The 22129-nt window shown below is 46.1% G+C and overlaps 1 protein-coding gene across 30 annotated transcripts in view; it reads right to left on the reverse strand.

Moving 5' to 3' along the window:
* Nucleotides 1-22129, reverse strand: part of NFASC (neurofascin) — a 204946-nt gene that overhangs the window by 181023 nt on the left and 1794 nt on the right. For 22 of the 30 annotated variants that reach the window (XM_074384946.1, XM_074384962.1, XM_074384961.1 and 19 more), the window contains exon 2: nt 17645-17779. The exons of the other annotated variants lie outside the window; for them this stretch is intronic. In XM_074384946.1, coding sequence (XP_074241047.1) covers nt 17645-17779 — 135 coding nt within the window. The remainder of the gene's footprint in view (nt 1-17644; nt 17780-22129) is intronic. 30 annotated transcript variants of the gene reach the window in all.

Consider the following 22129-nt stretch of genomic DNA (forward strand, 5'->3'; position numbering starts at 1 on the left):
ATGAAAATTTTTATATAGTTTTAACACAATATTTAATATTGATTATTATATGCATAAAGGCAAATTTTAACTTTTTCCCCATTTAGCAATGACACATACTATTCAATTTATTTCAGATTAACTGGATAAGAAAGCATGATTTGTCCTGGTGCAATGGCTCATGCCTGTAATTCCAGCACTTAGGGAGGCCAAGGTGGGCAGATCACTGGAGGTCAGGAGTTTGAGAACAGCCTAGCCAACATGGTGAAACCCCGTCTCTACTAAAAACACAAAAATTAGCTGGCATGGTGGCATGCGCCTGTAGTCCCAGCTACTCGGGAGGCTGAGGCATGAGAATCACTTGAACCTGGGAGGTGGAGGTTGTGGTGAGTCAAGATCACACCACTGCACTCCAGCCTGGGTGACCAAGTAAGACTCTGGCTTAAAAAGAAAAAGGAGCCGGGCGCGGTGGCTCAAGCCTGTAATCCCAGCACTTTGGGAGGCCGAGGCGGGTGGATCACGAGGTCGAGAGATCGAGACCATCCTGGTCAACAAGGTGAAACCCCGTCTCTACTAAAAATACAAAAAATTAGCTGGGCATGGTGGCGAGTGCCTGTAATCCCAGCTACTCAGGAGGCTGAGGCAGGAGAATTGCCTGAACCCAGGAGGCGGATGTTGCGGTGAGCCGAGATCGCGCCATTGCACTCCAGCCTGGGTAACAAGAGCGAAACTCTGTCTCAAAAAAAAAAAAAAAAAGAAAAAAGAAAAAGGAAAAAAAAAAAAGAGCATGATTTCTTAACACATTTGCAGATGTCACATCATAACAGGCCTGGGGGTCAAATTACATTACAATAATTTCATCAAATGTTAAGGTTTAAAAATAGTCAAAAGCTGCTCTCACATGCTGAAGTTGGAAATTCACACACTTGGTGCTTTGTCAGTTTTAAATTTTGCTTCTAAAAAAGAGAAGCTTTCAGACTGATTTACACACACTTCTTTGTTGTAGATAGTGTTTATTCTCAGTAAATGAAAATCCACTTTAGTATAATTATCACTTTTTTTTTAGTACTAAAACATCTTGATGTGTCATGTAAAAATTCTGGTGAAATGAATACAATCTGGTAGCCATCATCTTCAGATAAATTTGTAGAATTATTATTATTATTGAGCTCCTCATTAACTCTATGAAGTTCCATATGTTTCCTGGTTCATCATGGGTAAAATGAAACAATGAACTTAGAAGAAAAGCAAATTAAACATATGAGGACAAAGCTACTGTAGTAGGGCATTCTCACACTGCTATAAAAAAACTATCTGAGACTAGGTGATTTATGAAGAAAGAGGTTTAACTGACTCACAGTTCCACAAGCTGTACAGAAACACAGTTGGGAGCCCTCAGAAAACTTACAATCATGGTGGAAAGTGAACATGAAGCAAACACGTCTTACCATGGAGGAGCAGGAGAGAGGCGGGGAATGGGGAAGTGCCTCACACTTTTAAACCATCAGATCTCGTGAGAACTTACTATCACAAGAATAGCAAGGGGGAAGTCTGTCCCCATGATTCAGTCACCTTCCACCAGGCCCCTCCTCTAACATGATGAGATTTGGGTGGGGACACAGCGCCAAGCTGTCTCAACCACTATTGCAGTTGGCAGTGTTTAGAGATAACAAGACACTTGAGAGGTGGAGGCATAAGAGGCATCTTGTCTACTCTAGCTTCTCACACCTTACACACCGAGAGGAACCACTCTTCCTTAATATGAAACAGACAGGAGAGCCCAGTCTGTTTCATATTAAGGAAGAAAACATGGGACAAGGTACTACATCAATGATTAAAAACTGAAACTAAGACAGCTGCCATTACAAGCCATTTGAAAGCCCCCAGAGTTGTAAAATCACAGGCTGGGAAAGGAGTTCTGTTCACCATCATTTCACTCATTTCCTCACTGAATTTTCTAATGAAGAAACTGAGGCCTAAAGACGTCACCTGGGGTCACCTATTAAGTCAGAGCAGAGCAAGCACTAGTATCCAGTCTCCTGACTCCAAGTCCTCTCTTCTCACTGTGTCAAAGAAGGTTCCAGAGCCCACTGGAGGAAACAGCAGCACCAAGGGATTGGACAGGAAGAGATATGAAACACCTGCCACAGAACTCAGGCTGTGCCCTGTTTAGGTACCCCTCATGGTGCCAGACACAGCTCTGTTCCCATAGAAGTTACTTAAACATTAAAAGTTTATTGGGTAAATACATGGATGAATGACCAAACATCGTAAAAGAGAGACTGCAGCAGGGTTAGGATTGGGACTCCTGGCCCTCAGAGGCCTGCTGTGCTTGTTCTTGCTCCCTTTCCAGAGTTGAGACAATTTCAGTCTTAGGAAGGCAGTCCCTTACCACCCAACTGCAGGCACTTCCAGGAGGATGGATGACCAGAACATCACGTGGTTACAGCACTGGGCTGCAAACTTGGGTTTGGTCCTAGCTCTGAAACCAAATAGTATTACGCTCCCTACTGAGTTATTTCCCTGAGGCCACCACTTACAAAATGAAGAATTAGATTAGAGGCTCCAAGTGTGGTCCCTGGACCAGTAGCATCAGCAGAACCTGTGAACCTGTCAGAAATGCACATTCTTGGCCCCCACCCCAAACCTGCTGCCTCAGACACTGTGTGGGCGGGGCACAGCAATCCCTGTTCTAACAAGGGCCCCCCAGTGACTCAGATGCAGGCAAAAGCAGGAGAACCACAGAAGAGCCTGTTTTTAACATCTCTTGCCATTCTGACAGTTTCTATCGCAGCCTGGCTAAGGAGATGATGGTGACCTTGGATGCTAATGGTATTAGTGAACGCAGGAACTTGAAATGTGCCCAACACACTTGTGAGCACGTCACATAAAATAACTCAAGGCCTCAGCAGAAGCCAGTTTTGGTAGGGAGGCTCAGACACACAGGGTTGAGGCTGGTAAGTTCAAGAATGGGGCCACATTTTCCCAATTGGGGCTCCCACCTTCTAGCTTTGATCACAAGCCCCAAAGGGAGGCCTAAAAAGCAGACTGAAGGTAGACACCAATCTAGTAATAGATGTGAGTGAGCACACAGCATTCACTCAGGCCAACTGGTCTCCCCAGGGACATGCTTGCCTCCAAGCCCTAAGAATCTCATTGCACATGTCAAACTTGACTTTTGTATTTTGAACAAAGCAGGCTGTTCAATAAATAATGGCCTCTGTGGTATTATCACTGATTATTTAACTTATTAGCAGTTGGGCAGGAGTGATAAAGAACGCTTTGTTTCTAAGCTGCAGGTGAAGATCAGAAGCTGGGTTGTAGCCAGGGAACATCCTGTGAAGAGGGCAACGGGCCCTCCACGACCCCTGACCTTATCTGCTGTGTTACCAACAGCCAGATTCTAGCAACAACTCCCCAATTAGAAGATCAACTGAAAAACTACACATCAAATATTAATGGTTGTTATTTCCAAGGAACTGGGGCTTTTTGATTGTTACTTTTCAAATTTTATGACTTTTGCCTTTATAATCAGATAAATAACATTTAAAAGGAAAAAGTATAAATCTGTAAACTTTAATGTATGTCTCACTTTAATAAAATTTGCACTGGGTGTGGTGGCTCATGCCTGTAATCAATAACACTTTGGGAGGCCAAGGCAGGAGGTTCACTTGAACCAAGGAGTTTGAGATTAGCCTGAGCAATATAGGAGATCCCATCTCTAAGAACAATAATAATAATTAGCTAAACATGGTAGCACAGGCCTGTGGTTCCAGCTACTCAGGAGGCTGAGGTGAGAGGATCACTTAACCTGGCAGGTTGAGGCCACAGTGAGCCATGATTGCGCCACTGCACTTCAGCCTGGGTGACAGAGCAAGATCCTGCTTCAAAAGATACAAAATTGCAAAAGTTATGACAAAGGGGACTGCATCCAACCCACTGGGCCTGACCCACTGAGTACCTGCCGAGAGGCAGTGTGTCAGCTCCTGGACATAGAATGGTTGAGAAGGAGAGGAGGAATTCTCCAGGCTTCCCTCCTGGGGCCCCTCTAAGTCACAGTGTTTTCTGCTGGGAAGTGGGTGAATTATCACTGTTTCCAGTACAAAGGGGTAATGGGAAGACAAAAGCAGAGCCAGAGGTGAGTCCCCTACTGCCACCCCACACTGCCCTCCACTCTCTCTTTGTATTCATCTTCTTATCAACATCATTAACTGTGACTAATGTCCTTGAACTCCTCTGCTTGGAGGGATCCTGTGAGCTTTCACTTCAGAATGGGACAAACAGAGGACCCGAACAATACTTCCATCACCACCCGTGCCCACTGCTCATGGGAAAAGAAGTAAAATATAAAGTGGCCTGCCTGCAAACAGAGATGGCAGTGCATCTAACACAGGGCCAAGGAGGAGCCACTTCTCACCGGCTGGGTTTGTGGAATTTTGTGGAGAAAAAGGTAGAGGAGGGGGAGTGGCAGGAGACAGCCAAGTCCTCTCCAACCCTCGGACTTCCCAAATGCATAGCTGATGCGTGAGCAGATATAAAGGAAAAGAGGCTGGTAGCTAACTATGAGCAGCAGGAAAGAGCGGACAGTAAAACACAGATAAGAGAGCTCAGGCACAGAGGGAAGTCCTGGGCAACTGCCAAACTTCACCCTCATACAATGGGCCCCAGTAAAACAGGCCACAGGAGGAATCTCTGAAGCCAGAGCAAGTCGGCAGCCCCAAGGTAAGGAAGGAAGTACACCTGGCCCTCCTTCCTCACTGTCTAACACAGGCAGCCTAGGTAGGCAGGTAGAGGGGCAGGGGGAAGCAAAGGTATCCTACAAATAGATCAGGGCTAGAGAACCCTGGGCTACCAGCCAGGAAGGTCGCCTATGCTTCACTTCCTTGCCTGGAAAACAGGGCAGCTGAAAAAATGTTAAGTAGAATGTGGAGTGGGATAGTGTATATTTAAAGCACTTAAGATATGGTCTAGCACATAGCAAGTTTTCAATATCTGGTAGCTGCCATTATTTTAACTATTATGATTACTACTATTGCTGCTGCTATAACAATAGCCAGGATGGGCAGTCACAGGCCACTCACACTTAGACTGTCCACGTGTCCTCCCACTGGTGGTTAAAGCAAACAACCAGGGTCAATTTATACACATCCGAGTTCTCTCAACCCAAAACCAGGTCCCCAGTGGAGACAGAAATTGCCTGCCTTTTCAGGAGGCTTCTTTTCTCCCTCTTCTCCTACACCACATGCACACACACGCATGTGCGCGTGCGTGCGCACACACACACACACACACACACACACACACAGAGGCAGCAATCTTACGTTAGCACCACTGAGATTCTAGGATAGACTGGGGCAAAAGTTGGGCAAGTTCCAGCTGTCCAGCTGTGGCTGAATATAGGACTCAGAGCAGCCTCCACAAAACAAATAATGAACAAGCAAGCTAGCCAGCAGCCACACAGCCAGCGGTGATGCAAGAGGACATTGGGCTCTTCCCAGGCTTGGCCACCAGGTCCTGTGGCTGTTAAGACCAGGGCTTGGAACCCTGCCACAGCTGGGAGGGTGCAGTGATGGTCACATGATGCTCTGTGCCAGGGCTGCTTGATTTGGAAGACGTCTTCCATTGGGTGGATTACTCTTCACCGCCCACCTAGGAATCCGGAGCTTGCCTCAGGCTAGACACCAGCTAAGGCCTGAGTCATAGAGGCCCAGGGGAGAACTAGGCTAGAAAGCCACAGGCCAAAGTCAGGAGATGGATACCATGGCATGGCTCCATCCTAATTCATGCCGCACCCTCAAATGGCCACCAAACTGTGTGTTGGTTTCCCCATCTCTACGGAGGAAATCTTGTATTAGCTTAGTATATTAACCTGGTGGAACAAGGGTGTGAGGATACAATTAGATCAAAGGAAAATGGCTTATTAAGAGAAATGGATTCTAATTCCCTACTCTGAAACATAACACCTCACTTCTACCTGTTTTGTTGACTAACCTTCTTATATCAGTCTCCTTACCCTCCCTGGGCCTTGCTTTTTTTTTTTTCTTTTTTTTCTTTTTTTTTTTTTCTTTTGGTAGAGACAGGGTCTCACCATCTCATCTTGCTCAGGTTGGTCTCAAACTCCTGGGCTCAAGCAATCCTCCCACCTCAGCCTCCCAAAATGCTAGGATTAAAGGTATGAGCCATGGCGCCTGGACGTGGGCCTCATTTTCATTTTACTTTATTTTTGAGATGGAGTCTCGCTTTGTTGCCTAGGCTGGAGTGCAATGGTGCGATCTCAGCTCACTGCAACCTCTGCCTCCTGGGTTCAAGCGATTCTCCTGCCTCAGCCTCCCAAGTAGCTGGTACTACAGGTGCCCACCACCATGCCCGGTTAATTTTTTTGTATTTTTAGTACAGATGGGGTTTCACCATGTTGGCTTGGATGGTCTTTATCTCCTGACCTCATGATCTGACTATCTTGGCCTCCCAAAGTGCTGTAATTACAGGCATGAGCCACCATGCCTGGCAGGGCCTCATTTTTAAACCAGAAGTCATCCCTTCCTCCCTCCATCCTTTGTCCTTGTAGGTGTGGCCAGCATGAAGGCAATTAGGGCTTAAAGTTAACTGGACTGTCCATTTCTTCTGAATTTCAGCCCCTTCCCCTGTGGAGACACAACTGCACAAGCTTATTGGGAGCAAGAGTCAGAGGTCTCTGCCTATCACACAGGCTGGTGTGCAGTGGTGTAACCATAGCTCACTGTGACCTGAAACTCCCAGGCTGAAGCGACCCTCCCACCTCAGCCTCCCAAGTAACTAGGACTACAGGTGTACCACCATACCCAGCTAAGTTTTAAAAAATTTTTGTAGAAATGGCGTTTTGCTATGTTGCCCATGTTGGTCTCAAATTCCTGGCCGCAAGGGATCCTCCTGCCTGGGCCTCCCACAGTGTTGGGATTACAGGTGTGAACCACCATGCCTGGCCAGAGCTCCATCTTTCAAGGTGCCACTCCAAATCTTCTGCTTTAAGTCTTTCTAAATACTATAGATTAAAATGTCCTCTCCCTTCTGTAAACTCCAGGAGCTCCTATGGTTTGAATCAGCTGTTTGCAGTTGTCTTATTTATTTATTTATTTGTTTATTTATTTATTTATTTATTTATTATTTTTGAGATGGAGTCTCACTCTGTCGCCCAGGCAGGGGTGCAGTGACGCCATCTCAGCTCACTGCAACCTCTGCCTCTTGGGTTCAAGTGATTCTCCTGTCTCAGCCTCTGAGTAGTTGGGATTACAGGTGCCCACCATCACACCTGGCTAATTTTTTAAAATTTTAGTTGAGACAGAGTTTTACCATGTTGGCCAGGCTGGTTTTTAACTCCTGACTGACAGAGCAGGAGCACCATCCTGTTGGACAAACACCGCCACTTTCTTTTCCAGCTCCCTTTCTAGCCTCAGGCATTTCAAGGAAATCACTTCTCTTCTAACCACAAGCAGCCAGAAAGAGCAGACAGTAAAACACAGATAAGAGAGCTCAGGCACAGAGGGAAGTCCTGGGTAACTGCCAAACTTCACCCTCACACAATGGTCCCCAGTAACACAGTGGGCCTTAATAAGCACATTCCTTTCCCTTCAGGTGCGCTAAGATAGGAAAGCTAAAAGCAGACTGGGGGATACGCCTGTAGCTGTAGGAAGACCTATGGAAACATACAAAGCTCTCCCTCCCAGATAAGCGCAACAATGAAATACAGGAGCAGTCCAAACCTCTGATAAACTCTTCCACCCTGATCCTTAAAAACTCTTAATCTGTAAGAGAGTGTGGCTCTGACCTAACTCAGCCAGCCGCCCCTCTCAGGTTTATTTAAAATAAACCTGTCCCTGTTGACTGAAAAGCTGCCCTTCATGTCCTCTCCTTGTTAATTCTTTTTTTTTGTTTGTTTGTTTGTTTTTGAGACGGAGTTTCGCTCTTGTTACCCAGGCTGGAGTGCAATGGCGCGATCTCGGCTCACTGCAACCTCCGCCTCCTGGGTTCAGGCAATTCTCCTGCCTCAGCCTCCTGAGTAGCTGGGATTACAGGCACGCACCACCATGCCCAGCTAATTTTTTTGTATTTTTAGTAGAGATGGGGTTTCACCATGTTGACCAGGATGGTCTCGATCTCTTGACCTCGTGATCCATCCGCCTCGGCCTCCCAAAGTGCTGGGATTACAGGCTTGAGCCACCGCGCCCGGCCCATTCTTTAATTCTTACACCGACCCTAAGTGATCCGCCCGCCTCAGCCTCCCAAGGTGCTGGGATTGCAGGTGTGAGCCACCACCCCTGGCCTGCAGTTGTTATTACCTGCGTGGTTATTTTTACCATGTATGGATGCCTGACATGCTTTCTCAACTGGAGTACCAGGTTTTTGAGGCAAAAACTGCCTCTTTGTCTCTGCTGTAATACTCAATATATCTAGTATACAGTTGAGCATCGATTTGAGACTCAAAAATATTTTATGGTTGCTCATCAAAGCCATCAGGTGTACTTGAATAAGGCAGAGCATGAAGCCACCCTCAGCAAGGGAAGTGGGGCAAGAATACAACAGCTACCTTTCACAGCGCACTTCTAATTTGCCAGGCATTAGGCACAGGGGTTCATGGGCATTACTTATTTTAATCCTAATAACCCATGAAGGGCAAGCCCTACTTAACTCTCCACTTTACAGATGAAAATTAGAGAAGATATAAGTCATTTGCCAAAGATCACGCAACTGGTGAACAGAGAGCCAAATGGGAACACAGGCAGTGTAGTTGTGGGCCCTTGCTCCTGCTCCATCTTCTGTTTCTGAGACCAGATGCATGCACTCTGGCATTGCACAATGTGGGCTTAGAGAAACAAATCTGGGGCTGGGTGTGGTAGCTCATGTCTGTAATCCTAGCACTTTGGGAGGCCGAGGTGGGTGGATCACATGAGATCCGGAGTTCGAGACCAGTCTGACCAACGTGGAGAACCCTCGTCTCTATTAGAAATACAAAATTATCTGGGTGTGGTGGCACATGCTTGTAATCCCAGCGGGATGCTGAGGTAGGAGAATCGCTTGAACCCTGGAGGTGGAGGTTGCAGTGAGGTGAGTAGAGATTGTGCCATTGCACTCCTACTTTGGCCTCAAGAGTGAAACTGTCTCAAAAAAAAGAGAAAAGAAAAGAAAAGAAAAAAATAAACAAACCTAGGGAGGGAAGAAAGAGGAGAAGGCAAACAAATGATGTGGAGCAAAAACAGTCTGAAAGACACACAGAGAAATGAGTATAAGTAAAACTAGAGGAGTCAGAAAAGGATCGGTGAATTACATCAACATCAATATTGGATTGTGAGAGCATACTATGGTTTTGCAAGATGTTACCACTGGGAGAAACTGTGTAAAGACACATAGGATCTCTGTATTATTTCTTACAAATGGATGTGTGTGGATTAACCAACTCAATAACATGTTCAATTAAAAAAGAAAACAGTCCCAGCAAGCACAGTATCTTCAGCCACCACTGAGTAGTCCTTGGCCTATATTGGTCTGTCCCCAACACACCAGCATCTGGGTAGGCCCTGGATGACATCACCAACCCGCTGAGAAACAAAGCATTCTTGCTCTCAGAAGCCCCAGCTGCAACTTTTTATGGTGCCATCTAAAAGCTCCCTCTTTATTTGTCAAGGTTTCAGGAACACAGAGGAACCATGGGATGTGTTCAGAGAGGATTTTCCTAGTCTGACTCAGAATGGAGCCAGTACCTGACCCAGCCCTGACCCACTCCCATATCAGCCTTCCAGATCCTTCCAAAAGGGCGAGGCATACAACATTCACACTGTCCTTTAAACCTCAGCTTCCCTCACACCGATGGCAGACAACTCCCATACCAGGTGTCTGAGCAAGGCAATGCACTGATGGCCCCACTGCTGAGGGCAGTTAGATGGAGGAGGAAAGGAGGCAGGATCCTGGGGGCCCACCAGCCAAACCCACCCAAGCCCCAGTAGTTCATGAATCCATGCATGTCCAAGAAGCCCACTAGGCTTCATGCTGACTCCTAAAATACAAAGACAGGTTGTGCTGGAATAACCATAGGTCAGTGGGAATAAAAAGATTAAGCATTAAAACCCCAGACCTCTGTGGTCAGATGAAGCATTTAATGGTGTTACACAGAATGGGTCAGGCTTCTGGGTTACAGGGGATTTGTTTTTGGCCTAGGCCTAATTGTTTCTATTCCAACCAGAGGGGCAACATACTGACCATGTACACTCAAAAATGGAGGAAAAAAAAGAGTTTTCAGAAAGAGAAAACTCTAGGGACACTCAAAGAGAAAGGAGGAGAAGAAAGCCACAGTGTAAAAGCAGGGACTTAGCAGAGAACACATCGAAGCAATACAATGGTTAAACCCTCTGTACTTTAAGTAAACTTTGAACAATTCATAAACAAAGCTTAAGAAAGTTCTGGGTGGTGTGAAACTGGCCTTGATACAAGAAAACAATATCCCAGCACAGAATATCATGAAATACATAAGAGAATAACTGGCCAAATTAGAAGATTACAGAAGAACAAATGTGGAGCAGATATGGTTAGTCAGACCTCAGTGAAGAGCGTTAGAAATGGATATTGGAAGCACACTGCATGTCTGCAGCTCCTAGGTAGTCAGACTTCAGTTCCCAGTCTGGTGAGCTATATCTTGTTCTCTTTTCAGTGTGGGTTTGGTTAGCCTCAGCAAATACCCTCTAAGGTCTTGAGATAAAGATCTACTCCAGGTACAGATAAATAGGCACCTGGACTGGAACTCCACCTGCTAACTGGTCAGACCATGCAAATCAGCCCTCCCTGTTTTCCTTTACTGAAGAGCTTAGCTAGGGTGACTTCGGCCAGGACGTGCCTTTGCAATAGCACCACTTTAGAAGCCAAAGGGGTGGACAGGAGGAGAGCAGACATGAGGCCTCCTCTCAGTGCTAAGCCTACTGGAGGGGAGGAGTCACCGACCCCTCGGGATGGGAGAACTGGCACTGGGTGATACACATTCTGTTGACATCACACCTGGAAGTAAGATAGTTAGGGGAGACTCATAAGGTTGTCCCCCTTGTATCTTCCCATTTTCTTTTAGTGCCACAATCAAAAGTAACCCTGTAAGCAAAACAGTCCAATGCTGGATTCAATGGCCCTGTTAAGCGGAGAGGGGACAGTGGTGGCAGGTGGCGATTCTTCTATGGGGCATATGTCACAGCCTCAGCCTCAGGGCTTCAAGAGCACTGAACAGTGGCTTTATGGTATGGTGTTCGCCAAGACTCACAAAGCTTCCGTGCTGTCAGATCCTAAAATTCCCTAACGGAAGACTGGAGTCTCTGTGATACTCAGACTCTTATCTCACTAATGAATACAAGCAACATCCAAAGAAGGAGGCTTCTCAAACAAAGGGATCTTCAACCTATACTGGAACCCAGAGTTTCCTGATGAGCTGGGATTAGGAGACTTTGGAATCAGACACACGCATGTGCTATGTGGGGCAAGGTGGTTCCCCATCTGAGCTTCCATTTTCTCAGTGTAATAGGAATAATTACATCCAATCAGGGTTGCAATGAGTCAATAAGATGACAAAGTCAAGCATCTAGCACAGTAACTGATACAGAGTAGGTGCCAGTCAATTGCATGTCTCATAGTTCTCTTGCTGTTCTCTAGATGGAGGCACACACAGTGAGACCCCAGAGAGTCTGTTAGGACATGAGTCAGGGGGTTAACATTACAGCTTAGCCCTACCACTTTGAAAATGAATTTCTTATATAACCACTTACCTGTACAACACTAACATTTACTGGACCCCTTCTCTACGATTACTCAAATCACCCTATTACGTGGGTATTAGAAATCATCACATTTTACAACTGAGAAAATGAAAGCTAAGGAGGGTTGAACCGTTTATGATAGTCACTTTAGCCCCGCTCTTCTGATCCCTAATTCAGTCTCCTTTCTGCTGCCCCTTCCCCCCTACCAAAATAATCATCCATTTGGTATATATTTACTGAATGCTGACTTAGTTCCAGGCACTGGACACCCACTTAGAGTCGCTATTCCAAGAGTAGAACTAGCTTGCTCTAAGCCTAGCCGCATTCTTTGACCCTTCATGGGTGATGGTGCATCTACAGGAGTGGTGGCCAGGGCCACCATTGCAGGTGGTAATTGTGGCACCAAGTGACAGAGCCCTTAGCATCATGTTGTAATCAACTGATCTAACTATCAGCTAACTACTACTACCATGGTACAGGTTTTAGTAATGTGCTGTAAGACATTCTCTGACCTCAAGCCACTTGTTATAAGTCTCTTGATGTAAGGAAGTTATAGCCAGGTGAAAAGTACAGCAGAGGGAGGAGAAAAACTGTCCAGTGGTTCTCAGATAGGGCTATACAGTAGAATTACCCGGAGGACCTTTACCATATCCTAGTGCCTAGACCCAGCCCTCAGAGATTGCAATTTATTTGGTACAGGCCGGGTCTCAGGTATCAGCATATTGTAAAATCTCCCCAAGTGATGTTACCATGTTGGCAGGGTTGAGAACCCCTGCGTAGGGCCTTGTCCATCAAAGTGCAGTTTAAAGACTGGCAGTACTCGCATGACCTAGGAGTTTGTTGGGAATGCAGAATCTCAAGCCCAATCTAGACCTGCTGATTCTGAATCTACATTTTAACAAGTTCCTAGGTGATATGTGTGCATGTGGAGGACTGAGAAGCACTATGTAGAGGGTGGTGAGGGGCAGACTCCTCCTGGTGAATCAGCCAGAAAAGTCCCTCCCTAGCCACAGCTGGGATATGCAGCCCACCCACTCCCCACCAGGCAGGGCACACCCCGAGACAGTAGATCCAGGGGTCTGGGTGATCATGGGAAACCACATCACCAAGCTCAGCTTCTCTTGCTCCTCCAGAGCTGCACCTGGGCCTGCATCATGGGGCTCCATGGCCAGAGCTGATGGAAACCCAACAAACCCCTTCTGTGACTAAAAGGAAGTCTGAGAGCAAGACCTCTGTCACCAATTAAGTGACAAAAAGAAAAAGAGTTTATTCCCCTTCCACAGCCCTCTTCCTCACTGCCCCTACCCCCTTCTAAATGCTCTTCACCACAGAAGAGGAGAGGTGAGCTCAGGACAGCCCTGCCTCCATACAGCCCAGTGAGAGAGCAAGCTGCCTGACCAACCACAAAGGCAGCTCTGTCACTGCAGGCATGGAGGTGGCTGGTACCAGCTAAGCCATTCCCTCATGAAGGAGGGAATCCTTGAGAGGCCAGACAGGGAGACGCATGTAATCTGGTCCCTCCAGCACCCTGTACCCCACCCGCAGCTCTGGATCCCTGCAACCGCTTTTGTCTTTGTTTCTCCCTATCAGTGTGTGTGTGTGTGTGTGTGTGTGTGTGTGTGTGTGTGTGTGTGTGTGATTTCTTCACATGTGCCTGCCTTTGCTCTCCCATTAGACTGGGAGCGACCATCTTCAGCTCCTCCTTTGTCACTGCCTGCAGTACTGAGCACAGAGACTTATGCCCAGCAGGGGCTCAATAAATATTATTTGTATTCATGTCCACACATTTTCTAGGGGTCAAACAAAGCACTCCATGCTAACAAAGAGTGACTCACAAACAGGCATATATCAAGGATTACTACCAGCACATTGAGATTCTATGGGAGAAAACAAGAAGACAATAAAAAATGCCTTCAAAAAGCATGCACTCTGGTTTAGGAAATCAGACTTACACAGAGCAAGCCTAAGACCAGAGGCACAGGAAATCAAGCATGTTTATGGTAAGGTTAGGCAGGCCTATGGAGGCTGGCATGTGCCAATACCATGGAGATTTTCTGCTATAGTCTTTTGACATATTATTATTACTTATCTCTTGTTTGGCATTTGTAAGCATTTATCACCCTTTGGCACTTCTAACACTCACTCTTCCTTGGGGCAAAAAGGGCTCAGAAAAACAAAAACAAAATGGAAAAAAAAGTCACCCATACCCCCATCCTATATACTACACCCACGTCCACTGTACTAGATAAACAGGATGACTGTAAAGATACATGGAGTTGGAATGGGAGATGGATCAGGACTGGGAACCTTTCTCTGCTGAGATGCCTGCAAACATCTGACACAACAGCACATTATTCGTACCCCACCTCACTCCACAGCCAGGTTTCCAGAGCCATAAACACTGCGTAGCTTGCCCATTTCAGGCTCCAAAAAAGTCTTGGATCAGGTCCCCGAGACCAGAGCCAGAATCCAAGGAGCCTTCTCTCTGCCTTTGAATGGAAAACTTGCAGGGCATCATGTATGGTTTTTCTTATTTTGAAAACAAGAAAGGGCAAAACTCACAGCCAGACACAGACTTCAGTTTGAATTCAGCATGAGTCTTTCTCTAGCAATTTGTCAAACTTACTCTCACTCAAAAGTCCACTTTACTCTAAGTCAAAGAGGCTTAGGTAGTAAGAAGAGGTAAGTGGCAAAGGCCAAAGATTCTGACTCTATAGAGCTGTGCAGTCTAATACAGTAGCCACTAGCCACATGTAGCTATTTAAATTTAATTTAATTTAAAATTCAATTCTTCAGTCGTATTCAAGTGCTCATGAAATTAGTGGGTACTATATTAGATTGTGCAGATACAGAACATTTCCATCATTAAAGAAAGTTCTGTTGGAAAGCAGTAAAATAAAGCATTTAGATGTTTCATTTGAAGTAACGAGTAGGGTATTCCGGCAAGTTCGGCTGTTCTCCCCTGGTTTGTTGGAGAGGCTTTAGGTGTTCTGTGGAATGTTGAATACAGGGTGTGCATTTTCATAATGAAAGCAGCAATGTGCTGGGATTCTCATGTAAACACAAAAATTCTAAGACAAAACTTACAGGGCTACAAATTGGTTCATCTTAGCATGTATACTCGGACACACAGTCTCTCCATACTTTCGCTTTCATCACAGACTATGAAGTCATATACTGTAACTAGTTTACTGACAAAAAGCCCACATACTTCCTAGTCCTAGCCAGAATCATTCTCCAGATCCCCTTAGCTGGTTCTAAGCATTCCCCGGCTTTACTTTCCAACCCTGCATCACTGAGGACAAGAATCACTCAGGTCAGGTCAGCACTCTGGACAGCGACAAGCTCCTTCCCAGCGTGTTTCAGCACTCCCTCTTCCCCAAACACCCCTTTAGAAGGAACTATTCCCTCAGAAACCATCAGGTGCCTGGAAGAGATTTCCCATCCACTTATTCTAACACCATAATCTTGCTGTCTTCAGAGCAAGAGTGTGTTCAGCTATCAAGCTTCAAATAATCCTCATCAACTCCAAAAAATTCACTCCTCAGTGAGCAAGCCAAGGTCTGCTACAGTCTGGTCCCGGACTGCCGCTTCCACTGCTCCAGCCTGGCCACCTCACCATGCCTGACCACACTAGATGTTTCCCTCTTCTAACCCTTTGAGTGGGCACTCCTTTCCCCACAAGAAATGCCATTTCCTTATCTTTGCCTATTCAGGTCCTACCTGTCTCTAGAGGCCCAAGCCAGCCTCTCTTCAGATCCTTCCCCAAAGACTTTAATCTACACGATTTCCTCTGTTCTCTGACACCACAAAGCACTTCTAGTTTAGATCATGCTTTAGAAACTTAATTACCTATCAATCATCTTGTATCATTACCAAGTTCATATGTGGGTTTTGCCAGGACTAGCTTTTGCCAGCAACCAGTCATGTAGCCACAAGTCAGTCATGCCACACTTCTGAGTCTTCATTTCTTGGTTAGTAAAACAACTTTCTTGAACTAAAACATTTCTAACATCCTGTGAGTTGAGGATTCTCTCAGAGCAAGTTTCCACGTAGAAGAGTACAATGCACATAGCAGGGTCTTCAAATAATAACTGCAGAGGCAATGAACATCTTATAAAAACAAAACCAGGGCACATCCCAGGGCTGATGTCAGCAAGAGAATCCTGGTTTAGCTCCCTATGTGAATGACAAAGGCTTCAATTCCACTCAGTGTGTGATGATAATCGGAAAGAGATCTAGTTTCTGTCCTTACCTACGTCAGCATAGGAAAATCAACTATGGCCTCAGAGGTACTTTCCTCCATAAAGGCATTCACCTCCAACATGTGGAAAAATACCACACAATGGGTATTATAACAATGGCAGTGACAACAATGTCTTGCATATAAATTTCTCTCATATAGGTCAGCCAATACCTGACAGCTTTGTACTAACTTCATTTACTAATTACACACAAGCCCAGAAAGACTAGGAAAAGTAACAAGAAGTGTAAACACTGGTGGTACCCATAAATAAAACTCTGGCTGGTCTCACAAGTCAAGATGTTCCAAGAATCAGGCGGCAGGGAGACGGGCTTAAAATTTTACCTCAACATTAGACCTCCTGTCAAAATGACAGACAGCTATAATACCTCCTCATAATTAACATTCTGTTATTCTCAAAGAATTTGGCTTATGGTCAACACACAGTAAGATATAGGAAAAACTCTTCCACCTTTGAACAAGAACAAAGGCCTAGAAATATTTAATGACTTTTACATTGCAAATAAAGATAAAAATAGAACCAGATCTAGTTGGAATAATTTTACTAACATAGGCACCACACACACAGAGACACACCTGCACACACATATCCAAATACACAGCTCAGAGAATTTTTAGTAATATAAAGAGAAGAGTGATGAAATTCACTGACCCTGAAATTGAAGCTTTCACCAAACAGTTATTTAAAATGCTACTGCCAAAGCAAATTGGCCAGCATCAGTAAAGAAAAAGGGAATTCTCATCACTGGGAAAAGTTCTTGGAATCGCTCTGCCAGCCATTCACTCTCATCCCAGAAAATCACAAGATCTGAGAACAAAACTTAGCATCTGGTAAATCCACTCCAATTAGCCTAAACTGGATCCAGGAAGGCTGGCTCAGCATGAAGACCAGAATTCTCCTATCCAAGGAAGCCTTTCCCAGAGCTAGGCATCCTATGTGCTCAGAGAAGCAAAGCAGGGAGACGGAAGTGCAACCAGAGTAGAAGAGTAAAGACTCTAGCACTCAGGGTTCTCTATGATTTTGTCTCCATATACGGCTCCAGCCACATCCCTCACTACTGAATTACATGCACCCACCACCTAAGATGTGCCATTCATCTTCAGGAATCAAAGATCCTCTGCATAGTACTGCCTTTGCACCTGCTTTTTCTCCAGTAGCCTTAGAGAAAGTCTTCAAGTCTTGATATCTCAAGATCCACCAGCTGGGCACAGTGGCTCAGGCCTGTAATCCCAGCGCTTTGGGAGGCCAAGTAGGGTGGATCACTTGAGGTCAGGAGTTCAAGACCAGCATGGCCAACATGGTGAAACCCCAGCTCTACTAATAATACAAAAATTAGCAGGGTGTGGTGGTGCATGCCTGTAGTCCTAGCTACTTGGGATGCTGAGGCAGGAGAATTGCTTGAACTGGGAGGCAGAGATTGCAGTGAGCCAAGATTGTGCCACTGCACTCCTGCCTGGGTGACAAAGCAAGACTCCATCTAAAAACAAACAAACAAAAAAGACCCACCTCAAGTAGTTCCTCTTGCAAGAGGCTTTTCCAGATCACCCAAGCCCAATCTGATCTTCTGTCAGCTTTCTAGTACTGACTTTCTGCAATTAGCAAATATTGCTTATATTTGAACATATATCTCTTACCACCTACCTATAGGGCAGGAGACAGGGTCTCATAAGCCTCCACATTGCTCCAGAAGATGATGTGGTCCTCCTGACCCAAATACCAGGTGCATGGTGATGATGATGAGAATAATTAGGCCTTCTTAGGAGGTTCATCTGCCACCTAAAGTCAGAACTTGGTCTGAAGTTAAGTACGTAGGACTGGGTGGGGCAGGCAGAAATAGGTCAAAAGGGAGCCCACTTGGAGGACCACAGTCCACGCAGCCTTCCTCCAACTCTCGGTGCCAATGACTTCCTTATTCTAGAGCTGACTGGGAAATCCTTCCTTCCAACCCCTGAGCGGCTGATCCCAGGCTGTTTATCTCGTTAACTCTGTTTATTGTGATCCTGGTAAGAGGTTCTGAAGCTCTCCAAGCCCCTCTCTAATTAAATTCATTAGAACAGATTGGGGCTTTCTTTCTGGGTCTCAAAAAAATTAACAACATGATTAGCATCATAATAAAGGGGGCTGCCAAGGAGGCCTTTCAGGAGGGGCTGGGCCAGCCTGGGAGGGGAGGAGTGAGGAGGAGCAGGTGAAGGAAGAGAAGGCAGATGCTAAGACAGCTGCTTCCTGGAGGAAGAGAGCAGCAGGAGCCGGGAGGGGATGATAGGGGCATGAGGGGATGACCCCACCATGCCCCAGGCACTCCAACTTTTTCATGGTAGTGCATGCGGGAGAGGAAAGCCAGGACAAGAAGTTAATCAATGACATAAATCCCAGAAACGTGGGCTTTGGGACAGGAACTTGCAGCAATCTTCTAATTTTACAGATAAAGAAATCCACTTAGATTAACAGTGGGGCCAGAAGTTGAAAGCCCCTCATGCCTTTCACGATGACATCCACTTTCTGCAAGACTTTCTTGCATGGATCAGGGAGAAGGTGGGGTGAGGGCAAGGGAGAACAGGCAGGATGAGGCAGGTCATCTCTTTCCCAGAGAATCTGAACCCAGGTTTTTGCTTATACACCTGATGGTTCCTGAATCTAGAATACCCTCTGCTTCTCTTCCATATCCAAATTCTGCCAATTCCTCAAGGCTCAGTCCCATTCCCACTGCCTCTGTGTATAGCAGTTAGCATCTGATGAATATTTACTACCAGCAAGGTATTACACTGGGCTTTTCACTATTCTTTCACATTTAATCTCTGTAATAGCCCTGCAGGGTTTGTATTAATATCCCCATTTTGCAGATGAGCTGCCGCTATGCAGCTAGCAGGTGGAAGAAGCAGGGTCTGAACGTAGATCTGTCTGGTCGCAAAGGCTGAACAGTTTCTACTGTGCCATGTCACCTCCCTGACTCTAACAACCTGATCCAACTAACAGATCGTGCTTTTCTTTGAAATTTTACTGTCCAGGGTCTGAGGCACCAATGAAGATTTAAGTAGACCCTGTATTATCTTGTTTTCAAGGTGTTTTACATGTCTCAGTCTTATTTCTTCTATTTGAAAGCAGGAACAACATTTCTTTATCTTTCAGAAGAAAGTGAGGCACTCAGAAATGCCTTCTAACTGAGTCCTTCTGACAGATTTTCCTAGAAAGCCTTGTGCATATGGATAAAACATCCTAGTTTTTTATTTTTCCACCGGGGGTTGGGGGGTGGGGTGGGAGGTGGGGCTCAGTACAACATAGGAAAGAGGAGCATAGGCTTTGAAGTCAAATAGATAAAGGTTTAGATTCTAGCTCTGCAACTCACCTGTTCTGTAATCTTCAGCAAGTAACTGTCTCTCTGAATCTGTCATTTCTGTAAAACCAGGATCCTAACAATATCTCATTTTTAGGGTTAACCCTTTGAGGATTAAACAAAAGGATACATAGAAAGCACAGAGTAGGGTGCCTAGCACATAGAAAGAACTCGATAATAATGACTATTGTTATTATGCCACTTTTATCTTTTTTATCTTTTCTGGCTTGCCTCAAGACCTAATGAAAAAGGGTGGCCTGAGAGTTCTCAAGCTGGCACAATCTAACCAATGCCTTGGGTCAGCAAAGCTGTGGAAGTGCCTACTCAAGCACCCCGCACAGTCATTAACTCCCAGGGTATCAACTTGCTCAAGCCAAGGAAGGGGTCTATCCAGACAGTTTGGTGCAGTCACTCCAGGTCCTACTGCCCGCTATGACCCCTCAGCCATGCTCCCTACAATGCCAGGAAATCATGTAACCTCAGTTACAGCAGTTCTTGTGCCGAGTTTTAATTTGGTTTCATTTCTGTGTCTCCAGATTCAAAGGCTCAGGACACATGAATGAAATGAACAAAACTGGGCGTGTGGGGAAAAGAGCGGCTACTCAGAAAGATGAAACTGGGAGTTTCTCTCCTTAGGCATTTTCCCAGTTCAGCTATGAATATTTGTGGAAACTTGTGGTCAAGTGCATAGCTTCTAAGGACCTCTTTTGCTCACCAGCAATGACTCCCACCTGACTCTGACCTCCCCATAACCCCAAACTCTTTCACACACAGCAGGGCTCACAGTATTTTTCCCTGCCTCGCTTCTGAGCACATTCCTATGCATCTTTCCTACACATGGGTAGCTCCGAGAGGCTCTTCTTGCCTCTGACTCACTGACATTCTAAGCATATCCAGCCACACTTTACCCCTAAAGACCTTAGAAGATGGGACTGGGAGAGGCAAGCAGCCTCGACCTCATCGCAAAGCTCCCTATGGGTATTCCCCTACCAGGTTGTAGCCACATCTAGCTGGGTTCAGCTGCACACAGAACATCCCCCCTCTAGCCCTTCAAGCTAGGGATGTGACAGCACCTTGAACCTCACCTCGCCCGTACCCTATTCCCAGCAGTCAACTTCAGGGTCATCCCTGAACTACCATTCTGGGTAGAAACAACCAAGCCCTCTTCACAGCTGTGAAGGACAGGGTGCCGATACCACCCGAATTAAAGATCCAGCTGCGGAACACCCCTATCTGGATGCTCTCACTGAAGCTTATCTATGTTATTTGTCTGATCACCTGTCTTCCTCCTTCATTACCCGGGAGCTTGCAGAGATTGAACCCTGGCCTGCTTTTCATCGCTATCATCTCGGCACCTAGCAGAGCAGAACGCTATAGGGCTTACTGGATCTTTGTTAAATGAGAGTGAATATGGAACTGGCCCTACATTCGTCTCACTTCTCTCCTCCCCACCCCAAACATCACCCCAGCCAATCAGACTGAAAACTGAATTTCCCTGCTTCTCCCTCTCTGATTTCCTAAGAATTTCTTTTTCTGAAGACAAAGGGATGATTCTCACGCCCCAAATCCTGCATGGTCTTGAAGGTCTCAGGGTGCCTCTGGCCTCCAAAAAAGCCTGAGGGAGAAGAGTGGAGCCAGAGGTAGGAAACAAGTTGCAACAGAGTGATCAGAGCCTTGGCGTCCGGTCCCTCACTCACTGCAGAAGTCAGACCCTCCTCTGGCCCATCCCCTTCAGAAACGCAAAGCCAGAACCCCACTCCCAGCTCTTAGCCACCTCCTCAATGTGTGCCTGAAAGAACCAGCCCTTGTAAGCACAGCCAATTCAGCCCACAGGGGGCTGGCTAGGCACAATTGGAAGGTCTTGCTTTAGCTCTCTGGGGAGCTGGCTCCTCCCTCCGTGTGCCTTGGTTTATTTCTCCGTAGTCTTTGTGATGCCAAACAAGGGGGTGAGGAGTGAGAAGCACTGCACAAAACTGGGAAATATGTACATTGTTATCAGAATCCCCCACTTAACCTGAAGCGCCAATCAAGCATTTCAACATCAGAACCTTAATCCAATCAGCTCTCAACAACGACTGCAAGTGATGCTTCCTCCCTGTACCAGGAAAAGCTGGCAGCTCTGAGGCACTGATGCCAGGGGAAGCTTCCAGCCCCACCCCCACTCATGCTGGAGAGGGGATGGAGAAGGGTAACAAAGCAAGGGGCAGCCATTTCCCCCCAACTGCACACCCCTTGCCGGGCACTGCCTAAGCCCCATTCAGAGTTTACCGCACAGGAGCTGAAGGAGTCCAGCCACATGGATTCCTAAAGTGAGAGAGCCTTGCACAGAAGGGACAGGGACTGTCTGCAATTTGCCCTTAATGCCTCAATTTAAACCTCTGGGTTTTGTCTGAGGCCCCAAGACAGGAATCAGGCTGCCATTCCGTTTCACAGTGGCAACCACAATTTCTGGGGTAAGTGGGAGTGAGTCTCTTTCCTTATTGGCATCATTCTCTCTCTCTCTCTCTCTCTGTCTCTCTCTCTCTCTCTCTCTCTCTCTCTCTCTCTGTCTCTCTCTCTCCACACACATCACACAACACACACACACACACAATACACACACACACACACAACACACACATACAAAACACACCTTCAGTTGAATCCAGAGACAAAGTGCCACCGAAGTGCCAGCTCAATCAAGACAAAAGGTGAAACGTACTAGCTGCGTAGCAGGCCCCTTATCTCCTTCAACTCTTCCTGCAATACAATTCCATCACAGCCAATCCTTCCCATACCAGAAGACGGATAGATCT

This window comes from Saimiri boliviensis, chromosome 14 (genome assembly GCF_048565385.1).
Source record: "Saimiri boliviensis isolate mSaiBol1 chromosome 14, mSaiBol1.pri, whole genome shotgun sequence".
NCBI classification, from domain to species: Eukaryota; Metazoa; Chordata; class Mammalia; order Primates; family Cebidae; genus Saimiri; species Saimiri boliviensis.